Consider the following 14534-nt stretch of genomic DNA (forward strand, 5'->3'; position numbering starts at 1 on the left):
CACTATACTGTAGTACAATGATTTCTTTTGCCCTTCGTAGTCCAAAAAGATCCATAAGTCTCCCTATTTCCGGTTAGCGAATTTCAACAGCCTGTTGTTTAGTCAAACTTTAGTTTCTTCTTTCTATTCATTTGACTGACAACGTCTTTCAATTGAAAAATTGTCATTGAATCACGATTCATATCAGGATAGTCATATTGGGGAGAGTGCTTCCAAGTGTTAAATAACGGCAATGGCTCCACAAACAAATACACTTTTCCCGTTTCATCATCAGAATCATTTAATGCATTCATTTTGCATGCAATCGCTGAGATTAGTAAGTATTTGTGTCCAGTACGCCAGTACAGTTATTTAAAATGCGTTTAATACCAAAGCATTTACAAGCCGTTCAGAGTAAACGGAAGGGATAAATTAATGCACCAACAATTGCGTATTGATTTTAATTTAAGGTTATAATGAATGCGTCACCAAATCTGTGTATACGTGTGCCTAAAGCAAGTGATTGCATGCTGAGAAAGAGAGAAAGAGAGGGAGAAAGACAGGGAAAGACAAAGAGAAACTTAACTGTAATTAAATATGAAAGTTGTAAAATAAAAATGAAATAAAAATCAAGTAAATTGGTTACAAAATCATTTCATATTAAAAAGTCATATAATAGTTTGAACATCTTTGAGCAGAAAACTGCATTGGCCTTTGCTCGCAAAACTTTTAAAGGTAAATAATTAATTTGATGAAAAACTTTTGCGAAACCAAAATGTTTGGTTACGAAAAATACCTTATGCAAGCCTTAAGCCGTAAAACTTAAATCCTCGGAAAGTGAACGCATGAAAAAGTTACACAGGATTTTAGTGCGAAAGCCATTCACCCATCTCGCTTGAAACAATTCTCTACTAACTCAGAGTAGGTCAATGGCTCGTTTAAAAAGTCTTTTCACCTCTGTAAATATTAGAGCAAAATTTGCGGTTGTGAAAGTGATTAAGTATTAAAAATATTTGCGGTAGTTTTTCAGTTATTATGTGAAGATCGTTGCAGTTTCAGGAAACAATTTTTCTCGTGACTATTTTCGCGAGGCTCATGTTCATCATTTGTGAAATACAATATAACAAAAAAGATTTGAAAAAAAAAACCGTTTCACTTAAGCCATTGAATAAAGTGAAAAAAATTTCTCATTTCTTAGAGATCTTAGTATTTGGCAAGAGGCTTGCACCGAAATTAGAGCAGTCCTCCTGTAAAAACTGCCAATTATTTATACAACTAGCTTTACGACAATTCTTGACCCCCCCAACTTATGTACGAAGTTTTTTCTGCTGTGTACATATGAGAATATTCAATGAATTTAATATAAAGAAGACATTTTTTGTACCTGCGATGTCTTCTAAGACAAATGTGTTGTGATAAAACATTTATTAACTGAAACCGTCCTCCTTTTTATTGATCCTTTGCAAGTAAAACTCAAAAACATACGGTTAGTCAAATGATTTTCGTATTATATACGGGTTCTAATGAAGACTCCACAAAGCATGCGTACAGACATATAGAACACCGGTCGCTTCCCCATTCCTTCTTAGCACAAAAACCTCAAGCACAGCGAATGCACTTTCATTAGCAAATGAACTCAGCAATTGCATAGATGCTTTAGTCAAAAATTATAAATGACGAAAGTAGTGCCCGAGGTTTTCAGTTTCAATTTTCCCGAGTCTTTTACGGAACCTAAACGCAATAAAATACGTCCAACTAGAAGTTTACCGTAACAGTCGCAATTTTCGCAGTTATCAAAATGGTCGACGTTTTCCAAGCCTGCCAATCAAGAATTTTGCACTTGCTCCTCTCCACTAAGAATAGAATCCTTAAGACATAACACCAAGACAGTAGCCTAAAAAAGAGTTCCTTTAATAAATTTTTTTTAGATGAAAGGCATGGCAATGGAATAATAATATTCAAGGAGAGTTTGTTAAGCATAGGTTTACCTAGTAAAAAAGATCTCTTTTTGAAGAACGTTAAAACCCGGCCAACCTTGGAGCCGTGTTCATGCCCCATCTTTGTGCAGATCTCTGAGATGCAAGGTAACTGTGGCAAATTTGAATTTTAAGAAAGAAAAAATCGTTATATAGATTTGGAGAAGTTCAACGTTCAGTCAACAGAAAAGCAAATTTTTTCTTGATAAATGATGTTTAAATTATTAATGTTATCGTTATTAGTTTGGGCAGAGAAATAAATTGTAAAACTAAAGCAGTAGCGCTAGCGTCTAAGGTTATCGGCACTTGAGATTTGAATACACGACCATTAAGTTGTTAGTCGAGATCATTTCACTATTCGGCCCCTGAGACGGAATAATATTTAAATTAATCTATCAAAAAGTTGTACGCCCGCCTCCAAACTTATTGAAAAAAGTTTAAAAGAAAAATTGAATAATTTTGAAACTATGCTGGATGGCGTTTTGCAAACTCGTCTTCTAAGAAAAGTGCTGCACTTCTATCAAGTTTTTTAACCAACGATTCCAAATTTTGCGACGATAACAAACATCTTAAGGGTGGCCCTTTAAGTCAATAGAATTGAAATTGTTTTGCAAATTTTTTTTTAAAGTTCTCTCACTTTTCAGTTTTTAATATTTTCAAACGATGTGCGATTTTCTCAATATTTTCATACGCGTGGCGTGGAAAGTGAAAAAGACAAAGTATGCAAAGTATGACAAGGAAGGATCTGTCTTTTCATTCTTTGTCTACTCTATCTGTTAGTCACTTGAAATGCGTATTTAAAAATCACCGCAAGGCGAATGTAAATTTCTTAGTTGTTTTTGATCTAACACGCTTGACATCCTAAAGTTAAAAGGTTAACGTGAAATATGCTTTTTATGTAAGCTCGTCTAATATTTTCATAGATAGTGACGTGTGTACAAAATTTTAGTACTCAAGTGTTGTCTCAAAATCAAAATAACATTCTCATGTTCTTTTTTCTTTTTTTTTTTTCCTTTTTTTGTTTTTTCTATCTAGACACATCATACATACTTATGAGTAGTACGTGCGCAGTGCATAGCATGGCTGTATAAAGCTCGCCGAGCATGATAAATTATTTACCCAGTTAATGCATGCATATTATGTGAACATGTATTGCGTGTCACCTTAAGAAATGCTAGTTGTTTGCTTTGCGAGTCTTTGTTTCTCCTTACTGTTTGTTATTGTTCATTTTATGCATACATAAGAGGAAAAAAGAAAACAATTCCGTGATAGCTTAATTCTTCCATTTTCCTTTTCCTCTTTAATATTTAACTTAATATGTTAACGATGTAAATGTCCTTTATGGGAGTTTCTTTCATCTTGGCTTTCTATGAGATTTCATTAAATCATATGTAAATTGCATGTGAGAATCAATCTTATGCACTTATTGTTGGAAAATCAAAGTCAAAATCAAATTCTATGCAAATAATACTTAAAAGGCCTTTAAGGTATATAAGCCTTGCAAGCCTCTAAAGATAGGAAATATATGAAAATCGTTGTTTCCTTTTGCTTGCTAATTACAGTTAATCCAGTTCACCTTTGGCATCGCTTGCTTGTCGCAGTCTATTCAGAGAACAGTCGCTATACTCATTGACAGCAACGCCTAAACAGCTGTCAGCTGTCAAGTGTGTATGCCATGAAAGCCTTAGTTGAATTCTGACATTGTACCTTGCCACCTGCAATAGGACATTAAAGAGCAAAGGGTTCCGTAACTCGCCCTCCCCGTGAATCTCTCAACTAATAATATTATCGACGAGAATCACGTTAATGTTATTTATTCCTGTGAATGATGTTTACCCTTTACAAAGTTATAAGTGATGCACGCTACCTTATGTATTCCATACACTATTAAGCCGGAGTCGTGAAAGAAGTTTAGTAAGTGCCTTCAAGATGTAACGGATTTAACAAAACTTTACATTATGTTGCGCAAATTGAGTAAATAAATTGCAATTTTAATTATAATAATCTGTAAATGAATCCTTAACATCCAATATGGAGCAACTACAAATGCGAAATAAAACCATATAGAGCAAAGTAGAGAAGTAGATTTCTGCATTACTTACTTCTTAAGGATTCGAGTGCAATACCATACGTACCACAACTGCAAACAAAATGTAAATAATTAATGAAAGCTAGTGAAAGCATACAAGAGAGTAAAGTACGATGTAGTAAGTAAGTATCACTGACTGTAATCGAGCAAATCTGAATTCATAATCACTGGCTATTCATTAGTTTATCCTCCATTGAATTATGTGATAAATGAATTTTTTCTCAAATAAATTAAATCTCTTTAACGGGCATTGATTTATGCCTTTTTTTTAGAGAAAAATATTTGCATTTCGGGTTTTCGCATAATTGCGGAAAGGATGCCCTGTTACTTATGTATGCCAAAGTCAACAAGTTCAACTTGTACACTACATGCTAATGATTTTGCAAATTTTGATTTTTGAAGACCTTGCTTATGATTGAAAAAGCCTATACCAAAGGTCTGATCCCCATTCGAAACTTTCCGACAATGTCCACACCAGCTTGGCTATACTATCGCATGCACTAATGGATCCTTAAGAGATTCAATTTGCAATTTGCAGTTGCGGACGAAGTCTTACGATTAAACATTTAGTTCGCGAATGTCACAACCGTTAGAAAACTTGAAAATTCGTATTCGCAGCGTCTGAAGAAATACGTTCTATAGTAAAATATTTATTCAATAAAACGTAGAAAATATTTAAACAAAGCACTTTACTAAGCTTTATAAACTGACTGAGACAACCATCTGGTCTTCTACTTCTGGTCTATAGTTTTTTTTTTTTTTTTATTAATAAAAATAATAAATTTTTAAATTAAAATTTCAAAAATCTCACCAATCATCCTAACAAAAACGAACCCTAACAGCATTTATTCGTTCCTCCGTAGATTCCTTTTTTTAAGTTTTTTTCAGAATAATATTTCCTGCGTACTGATTGAATGCTGTTTTAATTAAATAAATAAATCACTCCAAAATATAATTTTCTTTACAATTTCACATGTAATGTCAGGAACAAAAAAAGGTGGCTTTTGTAAAGAACTGTGCGCTGGAAAATGAGATTATTTTTAATTTAAACAGAAACATGTATAAAATGCTTCTTAATTATTTTTAATAGCTTACGGCTTCCTTCTTTACAAGCGCTTATCAAAGAAGCAAAGAGAGCGAAAGGAATTTGCATAATTCCCTTTTGCAGGCCGTAATGCTCTTGAAATGCTTTGGAAATTTTAGCCCTGGAACAGTAAACGTTATAGCAAACGTAAAAAGTGTTGTTCTTTAATATAACCTGCGAGCCGCTGCAGTGTGTACAGGTAAGTACATACGTGCAGCACGCATTACAAAAGCTTGACAATAATTCAAATTTCAAAGGCAGCGATAGGGTTCTTGGCAGGTACACACTAACACTCAGCACGGTCGGCTTTTAGTAAATTTTTCTTCTATACTTCGACGTCTATGTAAATTCTATGAACTTTGCTTCTCTTTTTTTTCTTAACCGTATATGTGATATGCATTTGTAACTTTGATTAATGAATAGTAATTTTTTTCTCAAATGCGAATAGAGTAAGAATATCGTTAGATTTACATATTTGTTAGGAGGTAGCAGCACAGCAATTATCTTAGTGCAGTATTAGTGGAAGTAGTCTTCGACTACCGCAGACTATGAGGTATGTTAAGAATGCGCGGATGTATCAAACGTTCAGAAGTTTTTGGGATAGACACAGCCTTTACTGACCGATTCCCAATCACTTTCTGAATCGATGTAAGCTTGTCTATCTAATCTCAATCCATCTATTGTTGCGTTGATCCCACAGGTCGTAATTTTTGAGATATACTGATGAAATTCGGTACAATGGGACGCTTTGGCACAAGGACGAAAGTTGTTGAAAATAGTTTGGACCTTTCGATTCTCAAATAATTATGTGGGATATTTAATAGGGGGCCTTGGCTCGCTATAACGCTTTTACTTGCTTGAAGAAAAGGCTTCAATTTTTGCATTATAAAAAAATGAAAAACCACATGAGACGTATAGCTGAGGCTTTACTCCAATACTGTGAAAAGTTGTCGTTCTTCTTGCTTTCTCTTCTGCAATCAATTAGTAAAAGAACGTTTTTCGTCTTCCTCATCTTCAGTGTTTGACACGTTTTTTGCCTTCGGCTGGATAATAGAGAATCGGCGGTAATCGGCACTGTTTTACTTTGCCGTTGGTTAACTTTTGCTTTTATTGTATTGTGTTTTGACGTATTTATAAATGACATTTTCTGTTGTCCTTTGAAATTTTAATATTCTTTAAATACAAACAATAAAGAAATGATTACACCTCTCTCTCCGTGCCTGTCCCTCACGCTGTGTATTCGAAATACCGCGTAAAGAGATAGAGTGTACGTCAAGAGCAGCAGAAACCATCGAATGGATTGACACGAGGACGGGACGGTTATGCACAGTTTGGGTTTAATTATGATTAAACATCTCTAGGCCTGCGCGGACATGTGCACATACACACAAACAATTATTATATTAATATTTATAAATGCAAGGAGAGCAGGTCGTATGCAAATAATGGAACATATGCACGCACTTTAATGCGACGGACAATATTGCACACCTGAGGCTTATGTTTGATGAGCATATACATTTTATTCGCTTTTTATTTATATTTCTTTGCGTGCGCCATTGCAAGACGACGATGAAAACGCGCTAATTACGTCACTTTATATGCAAAATACGGAAACGATCTGCAAAAGTCACATAAGGTATAGATACATACACACGCATATATTGATATATGATTCCGATAACCTAAAAACATTATTATTACAATCATCTGTTGCCCTATTTCTTTGAAAAGTTTGAAAGAAAGCGAAAAACTGTACAATTTTAGGGAAACTTCGTAGGAACCTTTTCAGATTTCATAGTAATCGCTGCGTAATCACTTAACAATCAAACCAAAACGTCAAACAGCATTAAATGTATATTATATTTAGTAGCTTTAGGAACAGAGAATATTTACGTCATAGGATATATTTCATAAATATAAAGAAAGCATCAATTTTTCCGCAAAACGTAATCAATAACGTAATCAATCAAGAATGAGTACAAAACAGAAGAAGAATCTACCAAAAGGTGCTAAAAAGAATTTAGGTGCTAAAGGCAACGAGGAGAAAAGCTTGACAAAGGTTGATAGAAAGTTTTATGAGCTGCAGATAGCGAACATTAATAGGAATTTGGCGACAGCTAAACGCCGCTTAGCTTATTTAGAGATACGAAATGAGGAGCTTGAGAAATCTGTTGATAAAGAGGAGCAGGACGAATTATTCGCCCAATTGCAGAATGACATGGAGGCACGCACTAAAGAGGTACTGTCACTGGAAGGGTTTATTAATGAAATGCTTAAAGATCATAAGAGAAAGGAAGAGGAATATGTAGCCCACATAGTAGACTTGGAGCGAAAGTACAAAGCAATGCAAAATCAATTAAAATCCGATATTAAATTGTTATCGGGAAAATTGGCGACGCTCGAGGAGTTTCAATTAGAAAGAGATCGTATTCTGGTATTATTTGAGAATCAGAATTTGGAATTGAAAGCGATGGAAGAGGAAAAGAAAATCCACGAAACTGAGATGGAGGAGAAGCTAATTGTAGAAAGAGAAGAAATGCGTAAAGAAGTTTCCGCGGAGATAAGTAAATTAGTTGAAGATTTTATGCGTTCAACTGAAATACGCAATGCCGGCTACGTGAGGCGGATTATGCGCGAAAATGTTGCACTGCAACAAGAGCTAAAAGCTCTGTTCAAAACATATTACGAGATGAAGGAGCTGATGGGAGATGCCGAGCAACGAGAATATCATCTACGTACGGAAAATCAAACCTTTAAGGATCTAAAAGAGCAATTGCTTCGTAATGCGAACAATAAGCATAAAATCATTGAAAATTTAGTCTCCAACTATGAAAAACTGAAATCGAAGTATATTGAAATGTCAAAGTATCGTAAGCTTTATCAGGATTTAACGAGACGATCTGATTGCGATAACAAAATGAAAATGAAGACCGAGGCAAGGTTGAAAGTGCTTAAGCAACGCATCGAACTTGTTGAAAGGGAGAGAAACAAACTGATGAGTAGTAATCAGAGGCTAGAGATTGACGTTCAACATCTTCGTGGGACGATCAACAAGGCAAAGTCCGCTATTTTAAGTTATGCCGACTCGACGGATTACCTCAAGCAAACCTATAGAAAAGTAAGCGTAGATACCTTTGACACGGAACAATACCTCGAATCGGAGCGTCAGGGTTTATTAAAAAGCCTTCAAGAAATCTTATGCGCGCACGTGCAACAGAACGAAGATATCCGGACGCCCTCGATTGAAACATTAGAACGTTCAAAAAGTTCTATTTATCGAATCGGCGACGCTGGATTCGTCCCACTAACCCAGCCGTCTTTAATGGAGTTATTCAAAGAAACTCGCCCATCACAAGACCCTCTAACTACTGCCGCAGATCGAAGAGTTTCGCAGTTAGAGCATGGCTTGTGTATACCAAGGGAACGTCAAATTGAAAACGCGTACTTAATCGATGTTGAGATTGGCTCCGATTTCTTTGCATCTTCGTCGGGACCCGAAATGGTAGACGAAGTTGAGGAAGTAGCTGAAGAAGAAGAAGGGGGAGAAAGTTCAAGTGGAGATGAAGTTCCTACTCTTCCGTTGAGACGCGTAACAGAGAAAGGGGAGAGCAAGCAATTAATAGTTGAAAAGACAAGTTCGATCGTTTATTCGTCCCCAAGTGCTGAAGAAGTCATATCACGTTATTCTGTTTTAACTTCGGATTTCTTGGAAACAATCGAAGAAATTCAAATTGAGGAAGGCATGTAGTTGTGTGTGTGCACGTATATTATTTTAATTATATAATTATATATATATATATTTGTATTACGTGCACATTTTGCGAATATATTTGCGTATATATTTTGTGAATATGTTGCAATAGAATAAAACAAAGGCTTGAACAAAAGTAATGAGTAGCTGGCAAAAAAAGAAGGAAGAACAGGTAAGTGGCTTGCATCGCATACTCATATATAATGGAAGTTGATACGGACGATTGGCAAATTGTAATATGAGTGTAAACAACGTTCTTTCTATTAGGATGTGTTTGTTAAAACGACACCATGACGTTGTCACCCAACTGTTCCGTCACGGAAGGTTAAAGGGTAGCAAATTTTATTTCTCAAGAGTTCTCTCTCCATTGATCTGCCAAAATAGCGCAGAATGGCGCAAAACTTTTACAGATCGAAGCAGCTGGAGGGAGTAACAGCTGAAATTCAAATCTCTCCGCAATCAAATCAAGTGTACCAGAAACTCAGCCATGAGCTATAATTAAAGGATCCATCACATCTAACTATTGGAAAAAGAAAAACTGAAGTGAAGTGAAGTGTCGGTTAGAACCGACTACCACATTTTTCTTTCGCAAGCAAGGTTTTTCATGCCGAAACTAAGGGGATGAGGGTTTTTTCTCTTCTGTACTAACCTTACTACGAAGCTAAGAAGTATAAAAGAGAGCAAATAGTCAGTTGTGTCGCTATTTTCTTCCCGAATATTGAAAAATGTTTGTCATGATAGGTCTTATCGGAGGCAAGGGCTTAGACGAAGACTTCCCCAAGAAAATTGCTATATGTATCCGATTTTCCGATAGAAATCACAAAACTTGTGCCTTTAAGATGTGAGATATAGTGAATTAAGATTACCGAGCAGAAAAATAACGTGCGGCGAAGGTTTAACTCATGAAAAAGCTGAAAATTTGCAAAGAATAGGGAAAGGATCAAGCTATAAGAACGCGCTTTCGCCGATCTTATTCAATGCGTTAACTCCGAATAATCGATGAGGGAACTGCGGACGCAGCCCTCTCATTCTTCTGAGGATAAACTGCACATATATTTTTAAAATTTCGCAAGCAAAAAAAACAAAAGCAAAAAAAAAATGAATTTTATATTTATTTTTATTTTACTACTTCGTTATTGACTATTTCAAATTAATCTAATGATTTGCAGACGTGCTTTAATATAACTACGTAAACGTGACCAAAATTGCTATTGAGAGAGAATATTTCCCAATTTTTATGCAAAGTCCTATTTCCTTTTCTATTTTCCAATTAATATAAAATACGTTTTTATTGATTTTTTATGTTCGCATGTCACTTAACTCACAAGCTGTTTTCATCAATCATTTCGAAATTTTTTTATTTTTATTATTAAAGAAATTTCTATTTAAACGAAAAATAATTTGACTTTAGAAGTTTGCAAAGTATGTCAAATTAATGTTATACGGATATAAAAATATTATCGCTTCATTCGAAAATGTATAACAATAATATACAAACCATTTAAGCAAATATTTATTTCGTTACCGACATTTGTATGCTTTTGGTGTGCGTTTACATCAATTCGTCCCTACCCTCCCCTCACCCGCGGTAAAACGTAAAAGCAAAGCACTAAAAGTAAAAGAGACCACAGTGGCAATTGATTGATGGTGTTGTGCATTTTGCATCTATTTTAATGTCTCTCAGTCAATGTTGTTTTTTTTTTTTTCTTTATTATTTGTTTACCGTATTTCAGGTTCTTGATGGCATCATTTTATAAAGTTATCGCCGTTTGCATTCGTGCAACTTCCATCACTTTGTTTACCTTCTAAACGGACATCATAAACTGTTTATGGGTCATAAGCAATAATACAAAATACGTAAACCGTCAACCGCACATTAATATGGTCGACAACTAATACAGTCTAAACCGACAACTTTGTAGTGTTTCGCATTTAATTAACGCGAGATGAGGGAAAGCATAAAAGTAAAGAAAATAGATATAAATAGATATTAGATGTTTGTAACTGTGGTTGAATTTACAATTTTTATGTTTTTCCCTCCACCCAAAAGCACAATTTGAAATGTACACGCTTGTACGATGTATTATATACACTTGTTGTATTCACATTGGCGGAAAGGGGGATGGACAGGCGGACAGATGAAACTAGCGGAACTTGAAATATTACGCTGTTGAAGAATACGTTGGGTGCTCGCTTACACACATACGCAGAAGGATAAATCGGATATATCACCGTTCGTTGGCGGCTAATAGAAAATAAAGACGCTTTAACGTATATTGATACCGATGAGGGTATCTCTTGGAGTAGTGTGTTCATAATAAATACAAAACTTCGCCTAAGGTAGCCTTGGTAAAGTAAAACTTGTTTATGATATCTTGCTATCCGCTTCATTCCGCTTGTAGAGCCTACAATTGCACGACTTGATTAGTTATGTACACTTCTGCTAAACATGATTAACGTACATTTACAGAAACAGTTGAAATTTGGCGCAATTTTCCCCAATAGAAATTTAAATACAGACGTGGACTCTTAACCTCGAGAGGCAACTGGCCAACGTATTTTCGTCGAAATAGCTTATGGTAAATATTAATATTAATCCAAAGAAGATTAGTAGCGTTACATAAATGTATTTTAATTGGTCTCAAACCCGATCCGGTGATATGGCCCCACCGCCCTTCGGGTTTTGGGTATCCTAGCTTTTGCTAACCTAAGCAAATCACGAACAAAAGTTACGTATAATTTTTGTTCCTAATTTTTTCCCGCAGCAACATAAAACGGAACGAAAATTTTTGTTCCGAAATATATTTTTTGCGAAAGTATCAATAAACACTTGCTTGCCATGACTTTACGAATATCATGCTTGTTTACCTTTTCTTATCATATTTTCAAGGAATTTTTTTTGAGTGTACATTTCACAAACAACTTATTTATTTTGATTGGCATTATTTGCCGTCATTTCACATATACATATATGTATATTTGTATGACTTTCGTGATATTTTTTTCGCAATCTACTAATGAGTTCCTTTGCATGGCTTTATCCTTCTTTTTATACCTTGTTATGTGCTTCGACTGTTAACCGGAGAAAATATTTCACAAACAGTGCGACCTTAAAGGCAAAACAGTCCCCCTTTCTCTCTCTTTATTTCTTATGGTACGTACGCATATATACATGAGGAATGTTTGTCTCAATATGTAGTAAATCACAGTCAAAATCAAAATAAATAACTGTTTTTTGATTTTTCGCTTGTCTTTTTTATACGTTGTCTATAGCCGTCCACGAATCTTTAGTCTCGTTTTTTTTTCTTTTTTTTCTAAAGAATTTTCAATTATATGAGAGTCGGTTGGATATTTGGTGGAAAATGGATTCGCTACCACGTAAGTTGGATAGCGGTCAGATTGAAATAAAATAAACTAACTAATGAGGAATGCGTGCAAACTACACATGGCCGATTAGTGTAAATGTAAATTAATGTAAATTATAACAAAATTAAAAACATTCCAGAATAGTAATAGGAGAGGTTTCCTTCCAGTGCCAACAAAATTTATTCTCAATATGAAAGTTTTTGCATTAGTAAATTCAGTTTTGTAATGAATATTGTCGAGCTGCACTGCGCTGTCTGCACTGAAAGCACTACGTACCTTAACGTGAAGCTATAAATTAAATTTTAATATAGAAAAGCACCGTAATACATATTTGATGGGCTCCAAATGCAAAGTCTTTGAATATAAGAAAATGTTCTGCCATATTAAATTACGAACTACGTAAGGCCCATGTAATAAGTAATCGGACAAGAAAAGTTATGTTTCTCGATATCTTACACTATTTTATACATTAATGTCTATGCGCATATGCATACATGCACACAATTCCCTGATATATATGTATGCACACTTTATCAAAAGGAATTCAATGGTTGTTAAGTTTCACTTGTATGCATATGCATACATCTCATATGTATGTATGCATATATATACAAGCCTTCATCTAAAGGGACTACAAGTGTCGAATAAACAGAAACAATGTGTCTAGTGTATGTTTCGGTATAGTTTCTCTTCCACTTTAGTTGCAAAAAAATCCATACACATTTCATGCATGCATGTATGCATGCAAATTATATGTTGTCATATATTATGCACATATATATGTGAACATGAAAAGCGGTTGCAAAAAGTCCTAACTTATCTGGAATGTATTCTTGTAGTTTTCATGTAGTTTGCTTAACTTTAATGGCTTAGTTTGCATATATATTCAAGCGTACTTACAAGCACACATAGAACAGAACGAATTTTTCCTCGTAATCACCGAAAAAAGGAATGTAAGAAAAAATTCATTTTATTTGAACAATTTTCGAGTAATTCTGTGGTCTACATACTATACATTTTCTATTTGCTTATATATTTGGTTGTACTGATAACCGTTAATAATGTCCTTGCATGCTTCTCTGCTTTCCACATTTATACGTCTCTCTGTCTCTCTCTCTCTCTCTCTCTCTCTCTCTCTCTCACTCTCTGATAATTGCACACACATACATGATGATCTCATATATTATAAAAACATCTGCATTTAGTCATATTAGTTTTACTTTACTTCTATTTTTGTTATTTTCCTCTTCTTTTTTTTTTTTAGAATAAATTCTAAATAAACAAAATTATGTGAGTGAAATCTTTATTTTCATTTATGTTTATATTTCGACCGATTTCATTGTGTGTGTGTGTGTGTGTGTGTGTGTGTGTGTGTGTGAATAGAAAATCACAAAAGTTTTAAACCAAATTTTGTTTAACTGTGATTAGATTATATGCCTATGCAGAATTCAACTGAATTAGAAGGCGTGAACGAAAAAAAATTCCCCGCCTTTCTTCGAAATTTCTCAAAGGGTCCGTTTTGCAAATGAAAGCTAGGAGCTCACTAGGTGACCGACTTAAAGGTTATGCTTTGTTCTATTTTACATGACATCCTCGTACAACTTACACGCGTGTCTACCTTAAAAGAAAAAGAGTTCGAGTATATTGTACTGGTCGGAAAAAGCTTAACAGCTTAGCGCCCATATTAGATATAGGCTTTATAATTCCACCAAATCATATAAAGATTATGCTCCTAGAAAAGGTTACGAGCTATCGGATCGGATTGCTCCGGCTTGGTGTGCGTTACTTTGATTGCAAGAGAGTCGCTATTTCGCTGCCATAAAACAGATCACCTGAACACTTTTCCTCAATATTGCCAAACTGAAGCACAATACTCCAAGGGTTTCCAAGGGTAAAAAGCTTTCCCGGCTTTGTTAGAAATGTTAATTTCACTATCGCTAAAAACACGAAAAGAAAAGTTTCACATCTTGCGGCTACTGCTAAAGAAATGAATGTTCTTTCAAGTCATGTAAACCGCCTTAACCAAATTAATTTGGAATTGCAAGCTAACTAAGAATAGATTCTTTGAATAATCTTTAATTACATTTTTGAACATAAGAAAAGAAAGAGTGAAACTGAAATATACTCCATGCATTGTATAACTAATATAACGCATTCAAAGTTCATTTGCACTGAATTAATAACTTTACTGCGCTCTCTTTATTGCTCTTTATAAATTGCTGTTAAATGGAACGTGTTGATAAAGAGCAATCAATTACAATTTCATTCACGATGTGCATACATATT

The 14534-nt window shown here is 34.7% G+C and overlaps 2 protein-coding genes across 2 annotated transcripts in view; one reads left to right on the forward strand and one right to left on the reverse strand.

The window, feature by feature from the left end:
• LOC119634636 (cGMP-specific 3',5'-cyclic phosphodiesterase) overlaps window positions 1–14534 on the reverse strand; it is a 41923-nt gene that overhangs the window by 22428 nt on the left and 4961 nt on the right. The window lies entirely within an intron of this gene.
• On the forward strand, window positions 7104–8879 carry LOC119634582 (cilia- and flagella-associated protein 157-like). Its single transcript, XM_038028823.1, has one exon. The coding sequence runs from the start codon at window positions 7104–7106 to the stop codon at window positions 8877–8879; it is 1776 nt and encodes a 591-aa protein (XP_037884751.1).

This window comes from Glossina fuscipes, unplaced genomic scaffold (genome assembly GCF_014805625.2).
Source record: "Glossina fuscipes isolate IAEA_lab_2018 unplaced genomic scaffold, Yale_Gfus_2 3, whole genome shotgun sequence".
NCBI lineage: Eukaryota > Metazoa > Arthropoda > Insecta > Diptera > Glossinidae > Glossina > Glossina fuscipes.